The 27,229-nt window shown below is 54.5% G+C and overlaps 1 protein-coding gene across 8 annotated transcripts in view; it reads right to left on the bottom strand.

Moving 5' to 3' along the window:
- Positions 1-7: 7 nt before the first annotated feature.
- The window catches only part of Gse1 (Gse1 coiled-coil protein), a 342,705-nt gene continuing 315,483 nt past the window's right edge, over positions 8-27,229 (bottom strand). For 7 of the 8 annotated variants that reach the window (XM_075977458.1, XM_075977460.1, XM_075977464.1 and 4 more), the window contains 14 exons: positions 18,634-18,833; positions 15,251-15,423; positions 14,617-14,814; positions 13,758-13,949; positions 13,212-13,543; positions 12,277-12,601; positions 9,966-10,573; positions 8,904-9,016; positions 8,410-8,680; positions 7,049-7,162; positions 6,081-6,452; positions 4,876-5,154; positions 3,437-3,540; positions 8-2,894 (listed from right to left, as the gene is read on the bottom strand). In XM_075977458.1, the coding sequence (XP_075833573.1) occupies positions 2,760-2,894; positions 3,437-3,540; positions 4,876-5,154; positions 6,081-6,452; positions 7,049-7,162; positions 8,410-8,680; positions 8,904-9,016; positions 9,966-10,573; positions 12,277-12,601; positions 13,212-13,543; positions 13,758-13,949; positions 14,617-14,814; positions 15,251-15,423; positions 18,634-18,833 (3,416 nt within the window). In that variant the 3' untranslated portion in view covers positions 8-2,759. The remainder of the gene's footprint in view (positions 2,895-3,436; positions 3,541-4,875; positions 5,155-6,080; positions 6,453-7,048; positions 7,163-8,409; positions 8,681-8,903; positions 9,017-9,965; positions 10,574-12,276; positions 12,602-13,211; positions 13,544-13,757; positions 13,950-14,616; positions 14,815-15,250; positions 15,424-18,633; positions 18,834-27,229) is intronic. The other variant, XM_075977459.1, reaches the window with a different exon arrangement.

Genomic DNA, 27,229 nt, shown 5'->3' with positions numbered 1-27,229 from the left:
CTTAACATGATTTAGGAAGATTTTATTTTTGGGATGTTGTCAGAAATTACAGCAATATATTCATAAATACCTAATTACTACATTCAACAAATAATATTACAATACAGTTAATTCAAACAAGTACACTTAGAACGGGTTTAATTTCACAGCATCTAAACTGCCCCTAGAGTGACCGAGGCACCTGTCCTCCCTCCTGCCAGGGTCCACCGCCCCAGCAGCGAGGCGTAGGGCACACACAAGTACAAAACTAGTGAGATGCCTCCTCAGGTCAAGGCAGCCTCTAGGGTTGAAGTTAAGCACTGGATCAGACAGTGGGGACGGGCTACGGCAAGTAGTGAAGTCAAAGCTTGAGTACTTGAAAGAGCACAGCCGGCTGCTAAGTGGCTAGCGCACACCTCGGAGGTGCTGAGCCTGCTGTGCGGGCCATCTCCATGCTGGGTTCTGGACGTGGGGGCAGGGGTGGGAGGCATCTAGTTTGCAGTTCAGTTTAACTGAGATTTGGCAGTGCTGTGAGCATGGCTGCAATTCCCCACTCGTAGGGCAGTGCTCCTCTGGGTACCTAGCCACTAAGTGTTGACAGTCCTAGCTTCCTCATCTGGGATGATGGCAGGCCTTACCAGTTTGGCTCTGATGATGTGGAACAAATCTGATCTGATGAAACACGGAGCCATGGGATCTAACACTGGACTGGTTCATCACAAGCTTGGTGAATTCTCAGCCAGGAGAGATGGCAGCTATCCCTTGAAGGTGAAGTAGGAAGACATGGTCAAGGACTAGGATTCCCAGGTACGTAGTAATTTTCTAGTCCATCCATCCTAGAGCAGATCTGTTATGGGGAAAGATTGGGAGAGGCTGCCGGGGACTATGTGTGGTACCTGGACGGGTGTGCTGTGTTTTCACCTTCATCAGTGTCTCAGACTATGTGGGATGGGAGAACCACGTGTGTGTGGTATGAGTGGCATACTTGCCTGCCACCTTACTGGCTTGTACCTGGTTCTGATTGTCACTTTACTTGTGAGCATGGGAATATTCAGGGCTCCACAGGCAGGCCAGGGCGTTTGGAAGGGACATAGGCATTGCCAGGTCAGTGGCTCAGCTTGTGCCCCAGGCCCACCTGGGAGGTTATCTCTTACATTGGGTCACACACTCATTCAGGGGAATTCCTGTGAGATAAGGAGAAGGGGGCTGTATGTGCGCCTTAAGTTATGGGGTCTACTTTTCCCAAAGCCATTACCAAGCAGATTAGCAAAAGCTTCCGGTCATCAGTGTGGAGTTTGGACTGGGACAGGAACACTAAGGTGAGCGCAAGCAGCATCTAGTTAGGAGCTCAGTAACTTTGTCCCAGGGCATGCAGCCTCTGCTCACCTGAGCCCATCTTCAGTTGGCTGTAGGACAGAGACCTCAGCACCCCTCACCTGCTGCTCCTGTGCCAAGCCGCACTTGTTGACAGCTGACAATACTGGTGGCACTTTCTTCTCTGGGTTTGCTACTAACTAGAAGATTCTTGGCAGGGAGACAGCAAACTGCAGGGGGCGGGCAGGCAGGGGCTGCCGGCAAGCTGCTTTATACAACCATTAAGCCTGGTGGCCAAAGGTAGGCTCAGCCTCCCCTCCCCATCCTCTGCGGAGTGGAAGAGGTTCTCTTAGTTGGCCAACCCTGACTGAGGAGTTGAAGCTGGGAGATCCCTGGTACTGAGCTCTCTGCCATGGCTGTGCTGTCACAGCTCAGCTCCCACAGCTCTGCCTCAAGCTCCTGCTGCATGTGGGTCACTCATGCTCTGAACACGACTAGCCCAGCCCCAGGTGCCCCTCAGCCCTGCCATGTGGGATGACACAGGTGAGCTCTTCTATTTTCTAAAAGGAACTTCAGCATTTTAATGTCCTGACCAGCAGCAGCACAAACACTAGAAGCAGGTTGTTTTTTTTTTTAACCAGAAAAAACAAAAACGAGAAAAACAAAGGAAACCCCAAACAGGAAAAACAAACAAAATTCCCCAAACCACATATTAAAAATGGCAGGCTTTTTATAACAATAATTAAAGTAATAAAAACATACAAAACTTTTTTTTAATATATACACAGTACAAGGCTGAAGCACCTTTGACTTTTCTCTCAAAACATGTTTGTATGAAAACGCCACACACAGCGGTAGCAATCCAGTCGGTGGGCTATCAGTGGACAGCTCCACCCGTCTTCCCCAAGGAAAACAAGGTACCTTCGGGTGTGGGTTTGCCTCTTTTCCTAAGAGCTGTTCCAGGTTGAAGCCTTGACTGGCTTGCATGCTCCTGGGACCTGTGGCTTTGACGATGGCGCAGGAAGGTGACTGATCGTGAGCCCTTTGCTTGTGTACACCCAGCCTTCTCAGCGCAAGTTAGTTTTCCTCCTGGGAGGAAGGGGTTAACACTCCCAGGGCCGTAGCAAGAGCAAGCTGGGCTCTTGGCACAGCAACACCAGAAACAACCAACTGGCTCTCCCTCAGCCACATGCATGGTGGGCATCAGTACTGGATACAAAGAATGTGGGGGGAGAAGGAATAAACCGCCATCAGAAAGAGAAACTGAGTCTTAGCTGAGACAGGGTGACTCGATCACACTGGAGTCAAGGTGACGTCCTCGCTGGAGCCTGGAATTCTTCGCTTCATGCATGGCACGTTCTCAATTTGTAAGCTTCAAACCTCCCAGTGAAAAATATTAAATATTCAAGGTAATAAAATAGATAATATTTCTATGCTATAGGTTCAGCCTAGTGCAAGGGAAATCGTCACCTCGGATATCCCTTAAAGTAGCCCCTAGGCCAGTGCATGGTGGGCAAAGCAAGGCACTTCCGTAAGTGGTCCAGCTCCGCCTGGAGCCGCTCCCGCTCCGAGACCATCTTCTGTTTCTGACTCCGAAGCTCCTGTGGAGAAGATGTACGTCAGAACACCATTGGTACATACACCAGAGTGAGTGAGTGACCTCTGGGGATTGCTAGAATATTCTTCCAGCAACATGTGCTCCTAAAGAACCAGCGTGTACTGCTTTATGCTGACATGGCTCAAACTCTGGATGCCGGCCAGGTCTGACCAGCCTTGTGCATGTCCCTCTGGGTGAGGGTGGGAGACACCTCACTGCCACAAGAGCTTTGTGTGTGTGTAGCCTTGGCTGTCCTAGAAATCACTTTATAGACCAGGCAGCCTTTGACTCAACTAGACCTACCTGCCTCTGCATCCCAAGTGCTGGGATTAAAGGTGTGGGCCACCACCACCGCCCCGCAGATCTTTTTATTCCGTATTTCTAAAGTAGAATCTCACTGTGTGGCCCAGGCTGGCCTCACAGTCACAGATCTGCCTGCCTCCTGGGATTAAAGCATGTGCTGCCATGTCTGGCATTAGCTTTGATTTCTTGAGAGCAGACTTCTCCTCTCTGGGGGTGCCTGTAAAGAGCCCATGCCTGACTCACCGCCATGCTGTGTGAGAGCTGCTCGGCAGTCAGGCTGAGGCTGTAATTCTGGGCCTCCAGCCGCCGGCACTGTGTCTGCAACACCTGCCGCTCCAGGTTTTGCTCTGAAAAGACAAGAGGAGGGGATGCATCCATCAGCTCTATATGAGGCTCTGTGTCTTCAGCTGCACCAACTAACAAGTCAAAACAGCCACCCCAGTGCGGTGGGGAAAACCTGGAGTCAGAAGGCAAGGTTAGAGTCCGGGGAAACTAAACTAAGCTTTCAGATGGACTTCACACCAAGTTGCTGGCGATGGTGGTGGTGAGAGCTGAAGCTATTAGAAAAAGGGCCAGCGTGTGCATCTCTCCAAAGCTAAAATGATCCTGATAACAAACTGTCATTAATGGTGGAGCAACCAAAGTAGGAAAAGTCAGCTCAAGAAGGGAAACAGCTTGCAGAAGAAAAGCTTAGGTTGTCTCAAGTTTCACAAGCAGGACAAGAGCCCCACCACCCAGGTCCCAGGTGGCACAATGACAATGGAAAACGAGGACCCCACCTGTTACTGGGGTTAGCACAACCATGTAGCAAAGCTCAAGCCCCAGAGTTAGGCTTGTGTTGTCACGGGACTGAACTGTTGAGTTGGAGGGCTAGTTCTCCGGTCCCAAGTGGAGAGAGGGAAACCCTCGCACAGTTATTGTCAGGGAGTCAGTTAACAAGACCCCGAGATTCATGCAGCTGCTAAGGACAGCCAGGGTGGTGCCATAAGGGAGCTTCTGCCAGACACAGGGAAGTATCCCAAGAGCCTTCAAAAGCCCTGTAGACCCCACATTTCCCTCTACTCCAAACCATTTGCGATGCTACCGAGCCCTGTTTCTACATGCCTTAGAGCAGCGCACAGTGAACCCAATAATCCCAAAATGAGGGCAGGGGGTAAAGGCGGCCGCTTGGGAAGGGGCTCCGGCTACCTGTGTGTCAGTATTTGTTCCAAAAATACCTTTCAAGGGGGTGCAGTAGCAAGCATATGCAATGTTTACAGCTTGGTCATGTGCCAAATAAAAAAGCTTAAGATACAGGAGGAAGTAACTGGCAAGTAGCTTAGGCCAAAGGCAGTGCACCAGAGTATTCTCCGGACACCGGGGAGCAGTATGGGTGTGCTAAGGTGTGTGACTCAGGCTGCTTTCAGGAAAAGCATCTAGGAGTAAAATGAGCTGCAAAGTGTCTAAACTCCCTCAGTGTGGGCTCACAAGCATGGTAATCAGGACTGGCCAGAGCTTTGCTATGTGTACAAGTCGGCTGCATTCTGCCACCCCCCTTGAGCAGGGCCTCAGGGCTAGGGCTATACCTTATGCTTGCCCTGCAGGAAAACCAATGTCTCCGCACAACGACTCAAACAGCCCCTGACTAGCAAGGCTCCAGTGTGGACCAGACTTGCTGATCATCCCTCCCCACAAATCCCTACCTTCTATGTGTTCCTGGTAAGCTTCAAAGATTGCCTCAATCCCTTGCCACTGGCGCCTGGGGGCTTCCTCTGCTTCCTCATCACTGTCATCTTCAATGTCGTCCTCAGAGTCCTGGTCCACCTCCTGCGTAGGGAGGCCCTTCCTCCCAGCTGGGGGCTCCTGCTGTCCATTGTGCTGGGGCAAGGGGACCCGGCTGGAGGACTGCAGCTCAGGAATGTTGTAGTGGACTGCCGTGTCGACCTTGTGGTTCTGCTCTGCAGACAGCACAGCTGAGCTCCCTGAAAGTCACCCACGGAGACAAGCACATGTCAGAGCTCTGATCTGTAAGTTTGTGAGCACAGCCTCCTTCGAGAGGGCAGAGGTGTTCCTGAGGATCAGGGATTGTCCCTCCAACAGGAGGTGGCTCAGCCCTGCTGGTGGCCTCATCCCTTAGATGCCACTTCAGAGAGCCCATCCATCATAAAGAACAGGGAGCAATCTGCTGCCTCTGGCCAAAGCACATGTCCCCAATAAAACCACAAAGACCCAGTTAGCACATCTCTCCTGGGGGCCTTTCCCTCACAGGCGAGGTGACATAAGGCCAGAGGTCAACACTGGTTTTCTGCCTCTCTTGCTCTCCTGTCTTGTTTAATCTGGCTGGCTAGCAAGCTTCAGGAATACTGTCTCTGCCTCCAGTCAGCCACCTGAGCTCTTGCCTTTGCTCCCTGGGCCCCAGCAGCAGAGTCAGTCAGCTCAGTGAGGGACACTGTGAGCTTCTTAGCTTGGTGTGGAACCCTTAAACAGGACTGGGCATGGTGACTCAGTTCTCCCTGCTGGGTTTGCAAACACTCACTTCACCTGTGGAGAACGGGCAGGGAAACTACTGTCCTACAATCACTGGGCCCTGGGGGTGGGCACATAGTACCTTGGCAAAGAACCAGAGCGAGACCTCCAGAATTTGTGGGTGCTGGGAAGGCCCCTGCTGACATGCAGAAGACACTTGCTTTGGCCCTACTGAACTGTCATTTGCTAACTAAGGTGTGTGGGTCTTGAGGAGGTACATTATGTCCTGCTACAAGCCTGAAAGAGATCCAGGCTACCCTCCCCCACCCCCATGCCCAGTGAGACCTCTAAGTGCTTCACAGGCATTAAGGTTTGGGAGGTACTGTTGGTATGAAAATGGCCCGTGGCACCCAGCACTGACAGGGGACGTGTGGCCTGTTACCTTTATGCTTCTGCAGCGCCTTCTGTGTGGACTGCAGTACAGACTCGTGGAACTGGTGTGCAAACTCTTCTGCCATGAAGGGCTCCCAAGGCTTGCTCTTCCCGTTAATGCTGTGGGACAATGGCACAGGAATGTCCTTGGGCGCAGCGCCCCGGAGATAATGAAGCATGCTCAGGCTCTTCTTGCCCCCAGGGGCCTCACTCAGCCTGGCCTTCTCACCGCTGCTAGGAGCTGGCTCCTGGACTCTCAAGAGCTCCTGGGGCCGGAGCTGTTCCAGTCTCCCAGTCTCCGCGGCCTTTGGGGCGTCTGACACGGAGGCAGGGACCCCGGCAGGCTGATCTGTTTCCAGAGGAGCTGGCTGTGTGGCTGGTTCTTTGAGAGACAGAAATGAGGAAAACATTACAAGCTGTGGAAAGACAGGCACAAGGAGCTCACATTTCGCAGAAAGACCCGGCGTGTCCACCCTATGTAAACGCTGTGCATGAGCTAGAGCCTCGAGAGTAGCGTGTTTAGTAGCAAGTCCAACTGTGAGCAGTTCCCAAGGGACAGGTGGAAGAGAACAGGAAGTGCCGAGAAGGTGAGAGTAACTTCATCCAACTTAGGAGAGCAGGTGAAGAGACAGCAAGAGGGACCCCTGGGCTTCAGCTTTCTTCAGCTGGAGAGCAGCAGAGAAGAGCGAGAGAACAGGTGCTGGAGTCTGGAGAGCCAGGCAGGATCTGCAGCGCAGCCTCCTCTGGGGAAATGGCAGCTAGTGCCACCGCCATCTGGACTTCATGCCCACCTTCTAATTTGCATTGCGTCCTAAGGCCCTGCTCAACCAGGATGGCAGTAGACCACACAAGAGGGATGGAGAGAGAAGCCCAGCTTCCAGTAGGTCAAGTTCACCACGAAGACGAGACTTTGAATGCCACTTCTAACCCTGTGGCCCAAGCTACAGGACGCTGGAGGGCAAGGTGCCCTTGCCTTACCACTCAAGGAGATGGTAGGACTGTCCCTCGCAGAGTTTGTCACTGAGTCTGCCACTGCTGCGGACAGTGCCCTCTGCTTGATTGCACGGAGCATCTCAACAAGCCTCTCTTTGTCTGTGAGGAAAGCAGTCCGAGGTTAGCAGGACTTCTGTGAGGGAGGAAAGGCGGGCTCTGGCCACCGTGATTGGCAAGTACAAGCCAATTTATACCAAGAGGCACCAAAAGCAAGCACCACGGCTGGCTCTGCAGACAGGAAGATGGTGACGGCAGCCAACTCTTTATTTTCCCTGCATGGCTCATACACTCCAGGCAGCCACATCTACAGCCACGAGCAGCAGCTGCCTGGGCGCTTCCACGGTGACTTCCTTCTCAGCAGATAATCTGATCTGAAGACCAGGGGTGGCCCCAACACAAGGGCACCCCCAGAGACCAGGGAGGGTCATAGCCATTTCCCGTGAAGGAGAGCGTGCCGCAGATCCCCGCTTAGGCGACTCTTCCTGCCAACTCTGAAACTTAAGAGCCTTCAGTGCTGCCGGCGTCCTTTAGACAAGAAGCCAGGTGGAAAGTCGGGCTTGCAAACAACGAGGCCTGTGTCCAAGGCTTGTGCTGGCAGTCAGCCCGTCACTAACCCTTGCTAGGAAGGCGAGACCTCCACCATGCTTGTTAAAAAATGGAAAAAGAAACTGCCACCTCCAATAAAGAAGCATGTCAAACCGACTGAAGACCTGGAGACACTGTTTTCCGGTGACTCTCTGGAAGAGGCCAGGGCCCTTAAGGGGCCCAAGGCTGTGTACATTAATGCCTTAGCCCGAGACGGTGTTGAGCCGATCAAGGAAGCCTCAGCCTGCTGTGGCCACGTCATATCTTCTATGCTGTGATTTCCAGTTCCAATCTCTCTTCCAAAATGGCCCTAGGCTACCAGACTGATCTGGAAGCATCTTTCTGGGCAAGTTGTGTGTTTACTATGTGTTGGCTGGGCTTGATATCTACAGGTCACCCGTACATATGGCTTGCTCTTCAGGATGCCCAGCATCAAAAACAGTGCTCTGCAGAGCTCACTGGTGTCCCCAAGGGGACACTACAATAGGAGGCAACACCTCCTGTCAATCCTAGCGAAAGCCCTGGAAACACCCTGTTTCAAGAGGCCCCCTGATCAAGTGTAAGAGGATGCAGGAGGGGCTTGATAGGCATTGACTGTATACGGTACATTAGCCTTCACATCCCAATAGGACATGGGCTAGAGCAAAATGCGACAGGGATGACACCATGGGATGGGCCAACCAGAGCAGAGAGGCCACTCATTAGCCCATGCTACCCAGGAGCCCCCTGGCCTATGTGTGCAGGCCAGAGTAAGGCCATACCTTTCCTCTTCTCTGCACTGATGTGTGTCAGGTTGAAGAAGGTCAGGAACTTCCTCTTCTCCTCAAAGTTAGGGCTGTTGTTCATCTCATCGGGGCTGTAGCGAGTGGACAGAGCCAGCCTGGGGGAAGGCGTCTGCCGCTTGCTCTGAACCGCAGGTGGAGATGGGCTTCTCTCTCTCAGCATCCGCCTCCGTTTCCGGCGCTTCTGTGCTACCAGTTCCTCCTTCTGCTGCTGGGTGGTCAAGCCAAAAAGTTGCAAAAACTCTAACTTCTAGAAAGGGAAAGAAAACAAACGAGTGTGAAGTCGCCTTTGCCGGTATGCTTTTACTGCCCCAGGGGTCCCGTGGGCTACAGAGTCTGAACTGGAGCTAGGCAGGCCACAGGGGAGCAGAAACAAGGGCCTGTGGGATTTGGAGGCCAAGAGGTAGGCCCAAAAGTGGGGACTGACAGCCCAACCAGCCCAAAGCATGCAAGAGTTGAGAAGGATCTGTTACCTCAGAGGATGTATCCAGTTTGAGGGGTGGCTGCTCAGCCACGCAGCGGAGGTGTGCCCTGACCTCCTCCTCATCACTCTCGTCATAAGAGTCATCGAGGTCATAGTAGTACCCTGATGGCAGAAACAGATGCACTGAGCCAGGCTCAGAACCCAGGATGCTCCATGGACACGTGTACCTGGGGGCATGTGAGTGAGACCACAGGCCAGGCCTGCTGGCACCTGTGAGAAGCCTTGCCAAGAGAGGGCCTGCTTTCTTCCAGTATGCCTGGACACCCGCGGTGAGCTAAGGATGACAAGGACTGAGCTTCTGTGAGACTCAGAATGGGATGCTCCCTAGACCAGAAGTGGAGCATGCCTGACCAAGGCCTGTGTCCATGCTGCCCCACTTCTCAAGGCGAACTGATAGAAAAGCCCCAGCCAGGCCCTACAGCTAGCACAACCAGCACACATCATCCCCAGCTATAAGGAGCTAGGTGCAATACCAAACAGGCCAATCAATTCCAGAGGAAACAAGACTGGCCTGGGGCACTCATCCCCATCAGGTGTGTGCTGTGCCACAGCCCCTGCTGGCTCTTCTGGCCTTCTTGGGACCTCAGGGAGCTGCTGTCTCTACTTTGTGGGGGCAGGAACAGTGCCAGCTGCTGTCCCTTATTTCCTGGTGCACATCCATGGCACTGTCTGGTGACAGGCTGTAGCTTGCCATTTTAGGATAATGTGCCTCACAGCAGGACAGGCAAGGGGCCCTGAAACTGCTACCTGAAACCAGTTTTTACAAACTGCACTGGAGCTGGGCAGTGGTGGCGCACGCCTTTAATCCCAGCACTCGGGAGGCAGAGGCAGGCGGATCTCTGTGAGTTCAAGGCCAGCGTGGTCTACAAAGAGAGTTCCAGGACAGGCTCCAAAGCTACAGAGAAACCCTGTCTCGAAAAACAAAAAAAACCCAAAAAACCAAACTGCACTGGAGATTTGAATGGGAGAAGGTGAGCAGCTGGCCCTGGGGTCTCCTGTCCTGATAAATCCCCACCCCTCAGGCAGGTTGGGACCCACTCAGGAGCCAGACCTTTCTCCTGAGCTTCGCGCCGCCTGCGTTCCTCCAGGTCCAGCTTGCTGACCAGTCTCCGGCGTTGCTGAAGAAACTCGTCATAGATGTATGCTGGGTCAGGGCCCCGCGGTGTGGGGTGGCAGTAGGGAGAGCCTGGCTTCAGGGGCCCACTGAGCTCCCCGAAGGGGGTTGCCTGGGAAAGGGAGGGCCGTTGCTGGCCCAAGATGGTCTGTGTTGATTTCTCCAGTTCTGCAAGGAAAGGCCCAGGTCCATGGGGAAAGGTCTGAGGCTCCAGACTTCCTGCCTCCCGCGGTGGCGGCTGGTATTTGTCCAGTGGTGTGGCCTCACGCTTCCGGGGCTCCTCTGTCTTCTCCGTGCAGTAGACACGCTCCACTTTTACCAGCGGCACAGCTGCTGGACGGCTCGGCTCAAAAGCAGTCTGGTGGCTGTGCAGAGAGTGGCTCTCAGCCCGCCGTGTCTCCAGGGCATTGTCCATCAAAGACACTGGGTTCCAGAGGGCTGTGGGCACAGTATGGTGCTGGGGCTTGGGTGAGATGAGGGGTGGTGGCCCACCAAAGTGCTGTGGGGGTTCGCGGTTGCTCTGGTCATGCCGGTTTGGTCCTGGCCTGGGAAGAACATACTGAGTCATCAGTGATGGGAACAGATCTGCCTACCAGCTCCTATAGCACACCCAGGGTAACTTGCTGGGCTCCCCAGACTGCCTGTGAGTGCAAATCCCTGAGGAGAGTTCATCCCACCTCCCCAGGAGAGTCATTTCCTCCTGGAGGTGAAACTCTGACATCACAGCCCTTCCTCAAGATCTATCAAGTATGGGCGTGAGGGCAGGCTAGGGATGAGCCAGGGACACTTAGCTTTGGGTGTCCACCTAAGCCCAAGACTTCCCACAGGAGTGGAGGCTGTGCTGCTGCCCCCCTGTGGTCCCTGTCAGAACTGCAGCAGTCCCAGAGCAGCAGCTCGGCCTAAAGGACCTTAGGGCGGTCCAGCAGATAAGCAGCTCACTTCAACAGGTGTACTGTTCTTGCCCAGTCTGCCCAGGACCCTCACCCCTTCACCATGCCATTCAGGACACCCTCAAGGCCCAGGTGGAGCTGTATCTGCAGGCTTCTTTCTGCGGCAGGCTACTACTGAGATATACTACTAGTCAAAATACAGACAACTGCAGCCTTGGGGACCCAGTCCTGATTGGTAGTCTACAATGCAACTCCCACACTTAAGACTCAGGGAGCACTGTAGAGGTGTAGGAAGACTGTAAAAGTCAAAGTACCAGGACTCCTCTAGTAGGCGGTGCCATCTAGACACAGCAGGGAAGCTGTCACCTACACAAGGCTGCAATGTTGACAACACTAGAGGACAGGCCAACACAAGGAAGTTGTCACAAGGCCCTACTGCTATAGGAAGAGCCACAGGCAATTGATGGCTGCTTCGAGAGGAAGAAACATCCAGGGACAAGCAACCGGGTAAGTTATCCAATCCCAAGTGGTGAGTCCTAAACTCCTATTCATAAGAGCAACACACAATGGATGTGTGTATGCCGAACAGTAATAGTTGCAGAAGAGGTCATGAACTTGCGGTGGGTGGTACAGGAGGAGTTGGGAGGGAGGGATGGGAAAATGTGAAAACAGCACTCATGAATGAAATTGTCAAAAATCTTTGGTGCATTTTAACAGAAAAAACCTATAAAGTACAGTTTCAGGAGCGTTTCTAAAGCTTAACATTTCTTTGAGGATGACATGGGCTGCTTAGACCCATGCTGCCCAGTGGACCATTGCTAAACTCCTAGGGTCTTCCCTGGTTGGCTGGGGCACCATTTAATACTCCTCCTGCCGACTCAAGCCTGAGACTCCCTTCAAATTCAAAAGTAAAGGGATAAACAAACATACCACATACCAGAGCCAAACAAAGTTCCTAGCTAAGGGTACGTGGCCTGCCCCTTCTACAGCATGGCAGCACGCGAGACTAGGCACCATGGTCCCTGTGTGGCGTGGGAGCTCGAGTGGAGATGGCTGACTCACTCAAGCTAGACTCATGTTTAAGGCTAGCGAGGCCTCAGAGTAGCCTCCCTCCACTTGTGCGAGGTGTGGAAGGCCAGGGCCGGGCATCTAGGCCCCTTCCAATCGCAGCCCTTTCTCAACATGGAGGACAGGGAGCATGAGGAGCCGAGACTTACGCTGCTGGAGTGGGGCAGAAAGATGAAGCAGGGCGTGGGATGGGCCAACAGAAGGGACAGGAGTGCAGACACTCTTTCCCTCCATCCCTGACCTCTGAACCAGGAGCACCCGCCTCATGCGAGGTTCCACTCAGGACCCACCTGGTGCTCTCAGGCCTGTGTTCCACCTCTGTGGGCACCGCGGGCCGGCCCAGGTCCAGGTGCTGCTCCAGCACCTGCTGCCGGAACTCGGACACCTGGGACTGGCGGTCTTCCTTCTCTTGCCGCAGCCTCCGCTGGCGTGCCAGCCACTTCTCCTCCTCGTTGGTGCGCTGGATCAGCAAGGCTGTGGCAGCACTGTTTCCCGGTAGAGAGAAGATGCCGTGGCTGGAGATAAGGCTGGGCACGGTATGGTGCGGGGCAGGCACTGGGTGCAGGGGATGCTGCACAGGCTTGGGTGCCTGCAAGCCCACATCCTTCAGCTTCTCTGTGGGAGAAAACACTGTCACTGCGGGAGGCCAGCACACCCTCGCCCCTGCTCAAGGCCCATGACTGAAGGGGTCTTGTAGGGCTTTCGCTCACAGCACATGGGTCACGTTTTTAGGACTCATGGAGGGCAGTTGTTAAAACTGTCATAAAAGTAGCTCAATTACAGAGATTTTCATCAAATAAATTATATTCAAAACAAGGTTGGGATGGCTCATGCCTGTGCTCCCTACACTCGGGAAGCTGACACAGGATGACTGCTCTGAGTATGAGGTAAACCTGAGCTTCAGGCTAGCCTTGGACACATAGCTACTGCATATAATTGACTAAACAAGCCAAGGTCAGATCTGGGGCATCTCAGCAGTGAGTGCACAGTGCACAGCAGGCCTCCACCATCAGCACAGCAAAAGGCAAAGACAAACCTAGGTCCCCAAAGCAGTGCTTCGGCCAGTCACTCCTTCCATCTTTAAGGGCACCTACATCTACCCAGGGTGCCATGGCACACCTCTTCCCAGTTTGGTGCTTAGTGTTTTGCTAGCTGCAATGGGACAGCACCCCTCACATGCCAGGTAGGCACAGGTCTTGCCCTCCACACAGCTCAGCTCAGGTACCTGTTCGGGTTGGGGTCAGCTGCTCTGAGGGCTTGGGCCGCTCCTCAGTGGCATGGCCCCGCAGTCCATGCAGCTCGGCCACAGGCAGGAAGGTGGGCTCCAGCGCCTTGGCAGCCAGCAGGTCCTTCTCCCTTGCCCGCTGTTCACGTTGGCGCTCCAGTTCCCGCTCCCGCTCCTTCTCCCGTTCTCGTTCCAGCTCCTTCTCCCGCTGCTCTCGCTCCCGCTCTCGCTCCCGTTCCTTCTCCCTTTCTCGGTCGGCCTCCCGTTCTCGCTCTCGCTCTCGCTCCCGTTCCCGTTCTCTCTCTCTCCGCAGCTCTTCGTCCATTTGCAGTCTGGGAGACAAGCAGGGGGCAGCATGCTGAAGGGGATGTGCAGAAGGGGCAAGTCCATGCCCCAGCTCAAAGTGGGGCCAGCCACAGACAAAACCCTCTTCCTCTCACCCACACATGGAGACCCCCCCCCCCCCACGGAGTGCTGCCAAGCCAAGGCCTGTTAAGGACAGAAGCACGCTCTACTGCCGTCCCCTTGCCTAGAAGCACAGCTTACCTCTCTGCGCTGAGGCTCGACATCCGCTCTGAGTGCAGCGCGGCCAGGGACGAGTGTGAGAGCTCAGGTGGGTAGCGGACCCCAGAGAGATGCAGGTGCATAGCTGATGGGTGCAGTGGAGGCAGGGAACCGGGGGTGGGGATGGGGTAGAACGGAGACCTTAAGGCTGATAGGCAATAGGAGTCATCCATCCTGTAGAGAAAGATGGGAGTGGTGTGTGCCAAGACCGCAGTCACAAAGGATAAGCTTGCCTAGCAGAGGTAAAGCTCTGGACTGAGTCCCTACCACTGCTGGAAAAAGGCTGAGACCCAGGCCTGGGGACAGACGCTTCTCTGCTAGATGAGTCCACTGCTAAGCAGACTCAGCACAGCAGAGGCCACAGGCAAAGGACACCTCTACATGGTCAGAGTCCACTAGGAACCGGCCACATTGGCACCAAGGACCTCCCAGATCCTGGGAAAGTGGCCAAGAAGGGCAGACTGGCTGCAAGCAGAGGCCTCTGGTGTGACACTGACAAAGGCCAGTCAGGCTGGGAGTCTGCAGTTAAGAGCGCATGACTCTCACCACGGGCTCTGTCACACTGCCCACATTCATAACTGCTGTTAGTGGTTACTGGCTGCTGGCAGGCTGATGTTGAGACATGGGAACTGGGAGGCATCAGCAGGTGGCTCAACTGAGGGCCAACAGATACGTTTGGACTAAACTCAGCTGGGACCTCAGGAAAGCTACAGGGATGGACCAAGTCTCTCTTGAGCGTGTCTGGCTTCAGGCCCTGGCAACTTCTGACCCAGCCCAAGAGGTTCTGTCTTGCTGAGGACACAACAGCACATGCGTGGACAGTGTGTGTGGGATGTCTCACCTGAAGGCCGGGTGTGGAAATGGGTGTGGGGCTAGGTAGCTGGGATGATAGTAGGCAGCAGCGGTAGCTGGGTCCAGGCCAAGCGGAGGCAGGGAGGACATGCGCAGGTCCTCGGCGGTGTGATAGGGCCGGAAGCTTCTCAGGTAGTCCTCGGTCACAGTGCTCGGGGGCACCACGTGGTGCACAGGACGCTGGAGGCTGTAGGAGAAAAAGCAGGTGAGCAGAGGACCCATTCGAGCTGGGAAACATGTCACACTCCCCAGTAGCTCGAAGGCTGCCCCTGACCCCAGCTCCCACCAGGGGACATGGAGAAAAAGCAGGTGAGCAGAGGACCCATTCGAGCTGGGAAACATGTCACACTCCCCAGTAGCTCGAAGGCTGCCCCTGACCCCAGCTCCCACCAGGGGACATAGCTGCTAGAGGAGCTCTCTGTCCCTAGACCCAGAGGATGGGCTTAAATGTGGTTAGGGCAAGGGCTATGTCTCAGCATGGAGTGCACCACAAGCTCAGATGGGGGCCAAGGACCTGGGGGCAGAGCAGGCCACAGAGGCTAACAGCAGCACTCTACGCCAGCAGGTGCAAACTCCCGAGCCTGCCCGAAGCCACTCTATGTCCTCCTTAGTCTGGTACTTACTTGAGTGGTTGGAAGCGGGAGTCCTGTACAACTGAGCTGGGGGAGAGGCCGAAGGGGTAGGGGGTGCTGAGCAAGTGGGAGGGGATAGCTGGGCCTGCCGCCTTCTCCTGGGCTAGAGGAGGTTCCACAAGCAGGCGCTCCCGACCACTGCTGCTGCCTCGTGAGGCAGAGTCCTGTGGGAAGAAGAAGCAACATTAGGGCTTGGGGAGCCATCCAGACGCACAAAAAGGCCACTGTTTAGCTCATATTCTAGAAATAACCTTCCTCTAATAATGTTCTCTTTACAATAAAAAAGTGGTATTCAGGGAAAAAGGCATGGGGTAAGGTAAGTGTGGCCTCCCACAAGCAGGTCTATCAGGGCTTGGCTCTGCCCCCGAAGGGACTCAGTGATGCCTCAGACTGCTGAGTCCCAAGACAGGGGCATGTGAAAGGATCTGCAGGATAGGGAACCCCTACTTCCCACAACCAGGCCCACCCGGGGTAGTCATGGGTCACAGCACACACTCTGGGGACCTGCAACTCAGGAAGAGTGTCTCCCAAGATGCTAGCTGTGTCAGCAGCCATCCAGGACACTGGGGACACTCTTGCATGCATTTCGGCTGGGGGCCCCAGGAGAGGCTCGCTTCAGGCACAAAGTGAGAGATGGCAGTAACCCTGGGTCTGGAGAGATCTAGCTTCACGGGTGTCCTGTATACACAACTAAGGTGGCATCTAACCTGGAGAAACCAGACCAAGCAGCCCTGCCTGCCTGTGACTAGGAAGGAAGGCTCATGGCAAAGCAGTGGCACCACTAGGACCATGGGAAAAACAGAGACCATCACTTAAAGAGACCTGGCAGCGTTCTCAGGCCCCTCCCTCACACTGCAGGTCAGAGGCCCAGCATGAGCAGCTAGCAGTACACAGGGCCCTCTTGCTGATACTTGATGCACCCGTGGTCCGACTCGAAGGCCTGCCAGCTCTTCCTGGACTAATGTCTTGTTCTCCAAGACCGTGGTGGCACCCCCAGGTCAGCCAGCAAAATGAGGGTGTTGGTCACTCAAGCACATGTAAAGACACGAGGGGAGGGGCTACTGTTGTATCACAGCTAAGCCTCTGTGTGAACTGAGGGGGCAGTTTAACATACCACAGCACTCTCCAGCTCCATTCTCCCAGAGCCTGACACAAACCCTCCTGCTCCCCGCAGACAGACAGCCACGATTAATTGAGGGAGACAGGCTGCTGATTGAATTTTTAATGAGCAGCAACATCTGTTTCCTTCCCAGAGTAGAGCAGCAGGCTGTCTCAGTTCCCTGTGGGGTCCTCATGGGTTCATGACCTCTGACCTGCCCTTCTCACGAGGGGCATGCACCCCAGCCACACCAGGACAAATGAGGAGACCTCAGTCTCCCTAGAATGGCCATCAGGCTGCTGGGGGCACCGTGTCCTCTCTCATCAGGGCCTGGCTGAACTTGAGCCAGACACCGGGGAATTAGGTCAGCTGGGAGCTAGGGTGCTGCATGGGTGATGAAGGACGGGAAAGACCAAGCTTGGTGGCCACCCAAAAGCACCGCGCGCCGGTGGCTATGGCAGACAAGACACATCTGCAGAGCTGTTTGACACAGCTGCATCCATGAAAGGCAGCGGGGCTGGGGGAGGAGGGAGCTGTCATTCTCCAGTGATTAGAGCAAGGTCTCCACAGTTGGGCAAGTGGGACATGCCTGTTAGCTTCAAAATAGACTGCTTTTCATTTCATCTCTCCTCGTGCGGCTTCTACTGCCTGGTCACCCCCTGAGAAGGGCCCCGGAGCCATCCCCCCTTGACTTCCAACAGTGGATGCAGCCTCCAGAGGCTCCTAGTGACTCATGGCCACGCTGCAGGGAGAGCCGCATCCCCGCCCTCCTGGAAAGGATTAAACTCTCTGCTGAGCTCTGAGCATCATCTGCTCATCCACCGAGCTTGTCGCCCTCCCTGGTGGCACGCAGGTCTCATTAACTGCAGCGTGAACTGCTGGAGCGGAGCCATCGCAGCCCTTCTCTGGGTTACTAAATGTTTCTGAGGCGGTAAGGACCCTCTGAGGACAGTGACGGGCTCCAGGCACAGCAGTCACGAGGCAGAGGCACAGGGACAGGGGACATGCAAGCACACGAGGTATCTTGGACCTGGGCCAGGGGCTCCAATCAGTGGAGGCTCCAGGCTCAAGTCAGGAACGGGAAGTGTCCTGCAAGCTTCTCTCAGGAGTGAACCCAGAGCCAGGTAATCACCAGGTAGGCCGGCTGCCCTGGGAAAGGAAGCTGTTTGGAGATTTACGTCAGGGCTAAGTTCTAGGAGAAGTCCTCAGACAGGAGATCACAGTGGCAGCTTCTTCAACCTCTCTTAAACCAGCATAGGGTGGTTTTAGGCTGCTCTGAGTCAAGCTGAGATTCAGGGACAGACTGACAGGCTTCCCGGGGTAAATGCTACTCCAGGTGCAAGAAGAAGGTGCCAAAAAACTGGTCCCAAACTTCTTTTCAGAGCCTACTGGACGCTTGGAGCACTTTACTGGGGACCAGGGACACCCAGCAGACTGGAGGGGCAGATGGAGGTCACACCCTGCCTTTCCTGTCCCAGCCCAGCTGGGGAGAGGTGCTCCTTCCCTTCCCCCTCCATCTTTGTGGTTTAATTAGTACTTCCTAGCAGTACAATCCCTCTGGGAATGGGGCTGGAGAATCCAGGGAAAGCCACAGCTGACAGCGGTTCTTAATTAGCCAGGCCCCTCCGGGCGGGCGGGCGCCAAGCGGGTGGGAGGCACAGCAGAGTAAAGGGGAAGTTCTAGGCATTGACTCTTCCAGTTCAGTTAACTTAGTGAGTGACCAGCTGGGGGCTGCAGACACACAAGACCCCTCACGCTGGGATCAGGCACTAGGACTATCAGTTGGCTTACACTCTCATCCCTAATCCCCCAAAGCAGGGATAGCTATTGTCTACCCAGGGACCCAAGGCTCAGATACCACCTCAGGCACTTTACTGCCCCTTCATCTCTCAGCCTGATGCCTCTGGGTAAATCTGTCTACAAAGACCCCCAAAGAAGTGATTACAGTCAAGGCCACCCGAGGGCACAGTAAGATACCATCTAAAAGTAAAGGAGCCTCGCCAGATCCTCCCCTCCCCTCCCACTATGGCCTCCTAAACCAGGTTATGTGTCTGCTGTACTCTGCCACAAGCCTGATGTAAGGATAACCTTAATCCAAGCATCTTCCAGTATGGGATGCACATCAAGCCCACCTTGTAGAAGAATCTGAGGACCAAAATGAAGGGTCATCCTTGCCCACAACCTCAAGATCCTGACAGCTGTGGATAGAAGTCAACTCCTTTCAGGGACATCCCCTGACCCCATTTTGTCTACATCTCTGGACTGGGTCACTCACCTGGCGGCTCTCACTTCTCCAGACTCCATTGACAGTTTTGGTGGGGGCAATGGTGACCACGGGGGGAGTGCTGGGGACACTGTGACCCCCAGGGGGGACAATGATGGGACCCATGGGCACTCTCTTGGGCGTGCTGGCTGGAGAGCTATGGTTGGTAGCTGGGGAGGACACGGGGGACGATTCGCTGCTCAGTGAAGACCCTGTGGAAAGAGAACACAGAAGCTCAGGAGCTACATCACTGCCATGCTGCCCACTGTACCCACACGTCTGCAATGCCAGAACTCTCACTGGAAGTGACGCCCCAGGGTGGCCAGGCAGGGAAGGACCCAGTAACACCAGCTACTCAGTACAGTCCTCTGCACCCAAGGAGAGTGGGAAGCAGAGGCCAGGTGTGGTCAGCAGCTCAGTCTACTTAAGTACTGGGCATCTTTGCTGGCCTCCCTGTCATACTGCCTTTTAGGCCTAGAGGTGGGCAACTAATTTTAAAAAATCTGAGATATAATCCACTAGTTTAAAACCGTGTCAACATGCTTCAGTATGTCCACCATAGTTGAGTGAATACTAGAACAGCCTCGCCCCAGAGAGAGACAATATTCCTTCCCCCACATAGCGAGAGAGCAGGCAGGAGGGGGATGGGCAGCATAATTCTTGGGGTGCCATTCCCACTAGGACATGATAGTTGGGGATGACTTCAGTCAGATAGCCAATGCTGACGTTGGGACAGAGCTTTGCTCTGTCTGGGAAAATTCTGCCACCTGCAGAAATAGCTCGTAGAATTGTGCAGAGCAGCCCCCTCCCCAAACAGTTCCCAGTCAAGCAGCCCTCTTGTTCACATGCCTACCTACCAGGGTCTGACCCAGGTAGGCAATGAGGCCTGAGGGCCATAGCCTAAGGAAGAACCCTCTAGTTCTCAAGATGGGCAACAAAACCATTGCCCATACATATCCCAAGAACTCTGTAGTCTCTGCCCCATGGCTGGGCAGGGATAACTGCTACAGTGATAGCTCTAGAATCTGGAGCAGGCAAAGCACAGGGTTGGAGCAGCCAGGCCTGGCCCTGAGAACCTTGGGAACAAGGTAGCTATCATTCATGAGTTAGGGGAGGCCTGGCATCCAGCAGGAGGGCACCCCTTTGTGCAGCTGAGAAATCCTGCTGTCAGCAACACCCTACGGTCTGCAATGCCAACCCAGGTATAGGTCCAAAAGTAAGGGCTCCTGTCAGCCACAGACCTTGAGAAAGTCCACACAAGTATGACATGATTCATGCGGCAGTCACACTAAGTGGAACTGAGGTAACACTAAGTCCTAGGCTGGCCTGTTCTATGAATGCTCCTGACAAGAGAAGCCACCAGGAGCACACTGTGGGGTACAATCACCTTATTCAGAGACACAGTGAGGCAGGGGGCCAACTTTTCAGACAGGGTCTTACTACATAGCCCAAGCTGACCTGGAACTCACCACCAGGTGTCTCTTCGACCATGCCAGACTTAAAAACTCAATCACTTTCAGGAATTCTAAATCTCCTCAAACAGCAACCTGCTTGTGTTTGCCACCATCCTTCCCAGGAGGCCCATGGTATAATGCACATGTCTTTTTGTTGTTGTTTTTTCGAGACAGGGTTTCTCTGTAGCTTTGGAGCCTGTCCTGGCCTAGAACTCACAGAGAGAGTTCTGCCTGCCTCTGCCTCCCGAGTGCTGGGATTAAAGGCGTGTGCCACCACCGCCCGGCTTTACAGGCTGTCGATTTTTATGTATGTTTGTGTGCAGGTGCACATGTGTGTGAATGTGCGAGCAACGGTCAAACTACAACTTTGAGTGGATTCCTCAGGAGCAATGCTTACTCTGTTGTTGGTTTTTTTTATTGTTGTTGTACTGTTTTGGTTTTGGATTTATGAGACAGGGTTTCTCTGTAGCTTTGGAGACTGTCCTGGAACTAGCTCTTGTAGACCAGGCTGGCCTCGAACTCAGAGAGATCCACCTGCCTCTGCCTCCTGAGTGTTGGGATTAAAGGCATGTGCCACTGCTGCCCGGCTCACCCCCTTTTTTAAAGATAGGAGCCCTGGTCTGGTCTGGACTCATGGCAATCCTCCTGCCTTTGAATCCTGAGATGAAAGGCGGAGCCATTTCAAGCAAAGCCAGTCTGCACGCATCACCACCATCAATGTGAGAACATTTTTATAACCTCCAAAGAAACGGGCGTGCAAGCCTTCAGCCATGTCTGCTCCACCCCTGCATCCAGCTGTCTGTGTGGACAGATTTGTAGGCCCTGGGATTCCCTGGCCCCTCCTGTTTTATGGCGTTCCTTGTACCAGAACTCCATCCATACTTCAAGGTTGCTGACCTTCACACCAAGGAGGACTAGTCACCAATTTCTCAGCCTACCCGGCAGCTACTGTGAGTAGTAGCTACCTCACACTGCACAGACACTAGCACACAGGCAGGGAACATGCTAACTGCACACTAGACTGAAAACAGTTAACACTTGCACATAGAAGTCCACCAGCAACCAAAGCAATGGGTGGCTCACACTACCCAGCTACCTGCAGAAGCTGGGCCACAGTTGAGGATGGGTAGATGGAAGCGACCCTTCTCAGTAAACAGGGACCTCCCAGCCCCTTTGTACCTCAGTCTGTATGGGAGGAGCCCCCAAGGCAGTCAGCTCGACTGGGCTCCATCCTTCTCCTCCCCGTCCTAACCCAGGCAGGCAGAGGACTGACTAGTGCAGGGCAGGATCTGGTGTGGTGCTGGCTCGGAGAGGATGAGGCTGGCCATGGACAATTAGCAGCCTAATCCCATTGGAGGTGGGAGGCCAGCGCTCACCAGCAAGAGCCTTGGGATCAATACCTCACAAGGCGCTGCCAATTAGTGAGGCTGGCGCCTGGCTCCCAGCCCTGTGCTCTCGCTGTGCTGCTGGAGCAGGCGGGTCCGCCATCACTGTAATTAACTGCCGCTATCCAGCCGGAATGGCGGAGTGGGTCAGAGAGCTGGAGACAGCCTGCAGATGAAGAGGCGCGCGGTGCCTGCATCACCTTTGCTGCCTGATTCCACAGATCAGGCCGAGACCCTATGGGTGGCGCATGTTATTAACAGCTGAGCCCCCAAAGACAAGAGCTAGCTTGGGCAGCCCTAGCCAGCTAGTATAGATACGAGCATAACCGTACAGACAACTGCTGAGCGTCAACGGAACGGTCTCTCTTCCTGAATCCGTGTGCGTGTGTTTGTGTGTGATAGAGTGATTTCAAGGGTCTTTCTTAATTGTTCTCACTGTATTCATCGAGTGTCTGATTGAACCTGGAGCTCAACTACTGATGTATTGTGACTGGCTAGCTTGCCTCGGCATCCTTCCATCTCTGCCTCCTAGGGAGCTCACATGGGCACAACGGGCACTTTATCCCCAGCTCCCAAAGCCACAGGCCTGGGCTCAGCCAATGAGGAACACAGGAAGTGAGGAGGGTAAGGGCTGTCCTACATAGCCCTGTGTATCTGCGGCTTGACTCTGTGGCACAGTACCTTGCTCAGCAAGGGAAGGGAAGAGTTGCTGAACCAACACAGTATCAGAACAAGCCTGTGGCTCCCAAGCCCAAGGATGGCTTGAACAGACACAGCCCACCCCTTCTCATGTGATGGAAACAGGGTGAAGGATTCTGGGACAGTTAGCAAGTCCACAGAGGGTCTAGTTCCAGCCTCTGTGAAGAAAGGACCCACTAAGTCCCCGCCCCAACCACAGGGCAGGCAAGCCCAGAGGTCCCTGCACCTGTTCTTATGGCCGGCCACTCCTGTCAGGTATCCTGTCCCCATCAGCTCTGACAAAGCCTCTGAGTAGAGAAAGCTGTACTGCTATGCATTCCACTGGGCCTGCAGCCTGGTGTCTGGGCTGGTAGAGGGGTCCCCCATCTCAAGGACTGTTCCTTTCTTCCCGGTAGACTTGAGCTACTGCCACCGGGCCAGTCTGGAAGGGGGCACATGTCACGGGATAAGAAAGCAAGTCCAACCAGCTCTATGGTCAACTGCTGCGTGCGGAAAGTGAGTGCTGACAGTGAGGGACCTAGGACCAAGGCACGGCGACCCCAGGCAGGGAAGCCTCTGGACCCCCCGACAGGTCCCCGTGTGGTAGGCACAAACACCCAGGCATGCAGCAGCAAACACTAGAGATGGCATCTGTCATGACCCGCAGCTTTGAGGAGAGACAGCCAAGCAGAATCACAGGGCAGCCATGTGCTGCTGGACAGGCCTCGCCTCCTGCTCCGCCAGCAGGTCTTCATGCATGCTGCAGACCAGAGGGTGGGTGGCCTCGGTGCCCAGCTGTGAGCCAAGGGGGATGTTGGCAGCTGCTGAGGTCCTGTACCCAGGACCAGTCATTAAACCCAAGTCAACAAGGAGGAAGGTGCTGAGATTTCAGAGGAACACTTTCCAGGCGGGCCAAGAACATGATTGCAGCACACAGCACAGATCCGGAAGAATGGCCCCAACACCACCAGGACACTGGAGGGGGCGATATAGAGAGAGAGGAAGGGAGGCAGCAGAGGGGGTCTGGGGAGGGAAAGCGACGGGATGTCACCTTGGCACCAGCCTACTTGCCTCTCCTGTCACCTGGGCCAGCTGTGGCTACAGACTCTTCCTGGCCTCTTGCACGACAGCTAGCCCCACTGCTCACACCTGAGCCACAGACAGACGGGGCTCCAGACACCCGCTGAGACGCCTCCGCCCTGCCAGCCGCAGACTGACAGGCAGGCAGGCCCGCCAGGCAGGCCATTTGTTTCCTTGCTTTCTCTGAAAGAGGCAGATTTACAAGGAGACGCACATAGGATGTGTAGCCTCCACCAGCCCACCCTGTAGCAGATGCAAGCAGGTGGGGGCTATCTGCCTCAACACAGAGGGGTTTTCTCCAGCCTCGGCCTCTCTGGGGACTGGATATGGATTTCATCCACCACCCACAGTAACTAAATGCCCCTGGGTTACAAACTCTGCGACAAGACAGGCAGGCGGCGAAGGCTCGGAGAACTGGGGATGTCTAATCGGAAGCTCAACCACTGCATCCCACCCTGTCAGCCTGCTCCCCGTAGGTGCCCAAGTGGCGAACAGTGGGTACAAGAAGGATCTTCCTCCCCTCTCCCCCATGTACTTCCAGGGAAAGAGAGGGCCCAAGGCTCCTGGTGTCCTGGAACCGAGGGTACACATAGCTCTGAGTGCTGTGTGGGCCTTCCGACAATCAGCTAAAGACATGTGGGCTCCCGTTGCAGCCCCGCCCCCCCTCAGCAGACGGCACCAGGGCCCCATGGGAGATGAGCAGATTGTCACACAGCTTGGGCCCTCCCTGGCAGCACCCGGCTTTATCTCTCACAGGTGGGGGCAGTGACGAGGGGGCTCTACAGCTTGCTCTCCATAGAGTCCAGGGAGCTTTTGCCTAGGGCAGCTCTGAGGATTGTCTATGGGGCCAGGCTGGAGGCTTGAGACATGGCTCCGGGTATCAGAGTTCCCAGAGGCTGCTGCCAGGGGCTCCCAACACCCCTCCTTACCCAGTAGCTTAACAAAAACACTGAACACCCTGGGGACCCTTGCTCAAGGCAGCTGTGCTAATGTCTCGGAGGTGGAAAGCACAGAGAGATGAAAACCCCTACAAGAGCAGCAGGGTGGGCAGGGCCAACAGGTGTGCCCCACGGCAGTCTCTCAAACAGGGTTCAACCACCAGGAAACATGAGCTCTGTGCTGAAGAGCCTTTGCCGGGGAAAGGGCAGCGCCTCTGACAGGGTGAATCCCATCCTGTGCAGCTGAAAACCTAACGCTGTCACAACACACAGATGGAAGCAGCTTCAGGACAGCTGAGCAGCCTGGGGACGGTTTTCGGAATCTACACTGATGGGAGCAGCTAGCGCAGGACAGATCCAGGGGTCCAGCCTGGGGTGGGACTTACTCAAGCCCATAACCTAATGCTTCTTCCAGAAGCCAGTGTACAAGCTGGGGTGCTCCCTGTGTCCTCCTTCCTCCTAGGAAGCCCGTATCTGGCATCATAGGGAGGCCAGAGGACAGTGGATCAGCAGCTGCCTAGGCCTAGCCAGGCCAAGAGAACCACAGCAGTGGGAACCACGACGGCTCACTAGGTTCCACTAAATTTACAGATTGAGGACATCAGCAAGGGTTTAAGCCAGGAGGGGAGGAGCATAGCCAGGGGCAGTAAGATTGGAAGGTGGAGAGCCTGGAGAGATGGCCCAGAGGTTAAGAGCATGGGCTGCCCTTCCAAAGGTCCTGAGTTCAATTTCCAGCAACCACAGGGTGGCTCAGAACCATCTATGATGGGCTCTGGTACCCTCTTCTGGCATGTAAGAATATGTTCTGTACATATACAGAACACTGTATATGTAATAAATAAGCAAATCTTTGCCAGGTGGTGGTAGTAGATCTCTGTGAGTTCGAGGCCAGTCTGCTCTACAGAGGAAGTTCCAGGATAGGCTTCAAAGCTACAGAGAAACCCTCAACAACAACAAAAATCTATCTATACCTATTGGAAGGTGGTGTAGATACAACCGAACCCCAGAAATAGCATGGGGGAAGGAGTCAGGGCCACACTCATTATGCAGTCTATGCCTATTCTGTAGTTTCTCTCTAGAGCAAAACAGACTACATCAGAGGCACCCACTTGTCCTAAAAAAAAAAAAAAAACAAAATAAAAAAACCCCAGACGCTCAGAGAATTCAGCCAACCTGCCAGGGCACACAGCAAGTAATTAAAGGTGTCAGGATGTGAACTGGAGCTGGCTGGGTGAATCTAGCATCTTCTGGCCTGTCATACCTTGGCCTTCCCTTAGGCTAGGGCTCCCACCTGGCCAGCTGGGCGTGACTGAGCCCCATGGGGCCAATGGAGGACTTGGGAGGGGCCAGCTTCTCTTCGCTGGGGCAGAGCAAATGAGGCGGCATGCTGATTGCATTGTCTGGATTGAATTTTTAAACTGTACCCTCGAGACACGATGAAGACATCAGCCTAGGAGAGCACAGTCAGACGGCTAAAAGTACAACGATGTTTCCAGGTAAGGTGGGCATGGGACAGAGCTTGGGGTGAAGTCGGGGGTGCAAGGAGCAAGCCCCTGCAAAAGCAACAGCACCAGCTCTGGAAGCCACCACCCCTCCACTAAAGAGCCTTCCACTGCTGGAGTGGGCTGAGAGCCACCATGGGCTTTCAGGGTAGGCAGCTCAGAAGCCTGCCTTGTAGGGGCCTCCAGAACACAAGCCTGGAATTGCCTGAGATCAGTGTCCCCAATCTTCAGGCTCAGCTTTCTCTCACAGTGACCCGGAGGGAGAGTCAGAGAGTCAAGAGCCAAAGCGAGACATTGGGAGGGTCCTACCTGCCTGCCTCCCCATGGGATCAGCACGGGAAGGCTGGATGCCCTGCATAGAAGGATGCAACAACTAGGAACCACATGGCAGATACACCAACCCAACCTGGCACTATCAGAGCAGGCTAGGGACTGGGGACTTGGGGGAGGGGCTGAGGGTAGATAGGCAATCCTGCAGGGGACACAGAAAATGTTCTGGAGGTCCAGGGAAGGTGACAGCCGCACAACTATTAAAGGTTGAGAGGGACTGGCTATATGGTTCCGGGGTAGGACTTGCCTAGCATGCACAAACAAGGCCTGGGTTCCATCTGCAGCACTTTGTAAACTGGGTGTGGCAGCCATCAAGAGAACAGAAATTCAAGCTACACAAACATTTCCAGCCTAACCTGGGCTACAAAACACCCCATCTCAAGAAAATATTTAAACAGGGCGGTGGTGGCACACGCCTTTAATCCCAGCATGCACCAGGGAGGCAGGAGAAAGCGGATCTCTAAATTTGAGGACAGCCTGGTCTATAGAGCGAGTTCCAGGACAGTCAGGGTAACACAGAAAAAAATCCTGTCTCAAAAACAAAAACCACCACAAAATTTAAAATGTGGCTTGGGGAATGAAGTAGTCCGGAAGCACCTACCTGATAAAGGTTCTGATAATCTGACAGTCTGAAGCCCAGGAGGCAAATCCAGTCCTCCACAGCCCTCAGCCTAGTCCTCCTGCACCACACTGGTGGGTACCGAACAAGGAACCTCCTCCTCCTAGAACCGCTGGCTTCAGCCCTAGCTCCAGCTGTTCAGGTCCTTGCGGAAGTTCTCAGCAGTGGACAGGAGGATTCACTACTGTGACCCCCTCTGAACTTTAGCATCTGTATGACACACCATCCCAGCAATGCCACCAATCCAACAGCCTGGTCCAAGCTGAGGTGACGAAGAACGGCTAAGGGTCCTGGCAGATGGTGGGGGGGGGTAGGCCTTCGCTTCACTCTGCTGTCAAGACGCCCAGTGTCCAGCAAGATAGGAGACCAAGGCCCAGGCCCAGATGGACACCAGAGTCAGTGCCAGGATGCCCTGGGATCCCCAGGCTACCTTGTGTGTACAGACACCAAGCACCCCAAGTCTGAGATCCCCATCTGTATGTACATGGGGAAGATTCAGGAGACAAGTCGGCAAACACAAGTCTGAGTCGGCTGCACTGCTGACTCCATCGTTCCTGTCCCAAAGAGGCACAAAGTTCCTGGGCACCACAAGAGAGAGTAGGCCTGGGGGACACTGCACCTG

Source organism: Microtus pennsylvanicus, chromosome 6 (assembly GCF_037038515.1).
Source record: "Microtus pennsylvanicus isolate mMicPen1 chromosome 6, mMicPen1.hap1, whole genome shotgun sequence".
NCBI lineage: Eukaryota > Metazoa > Chordata > Mammalia > Rodentia > Cricetidae > Microtus > Microtus pennsylvanicus.
This window is presented reverse-complemented; position numbering and strand designations above follow the sequence as displayed.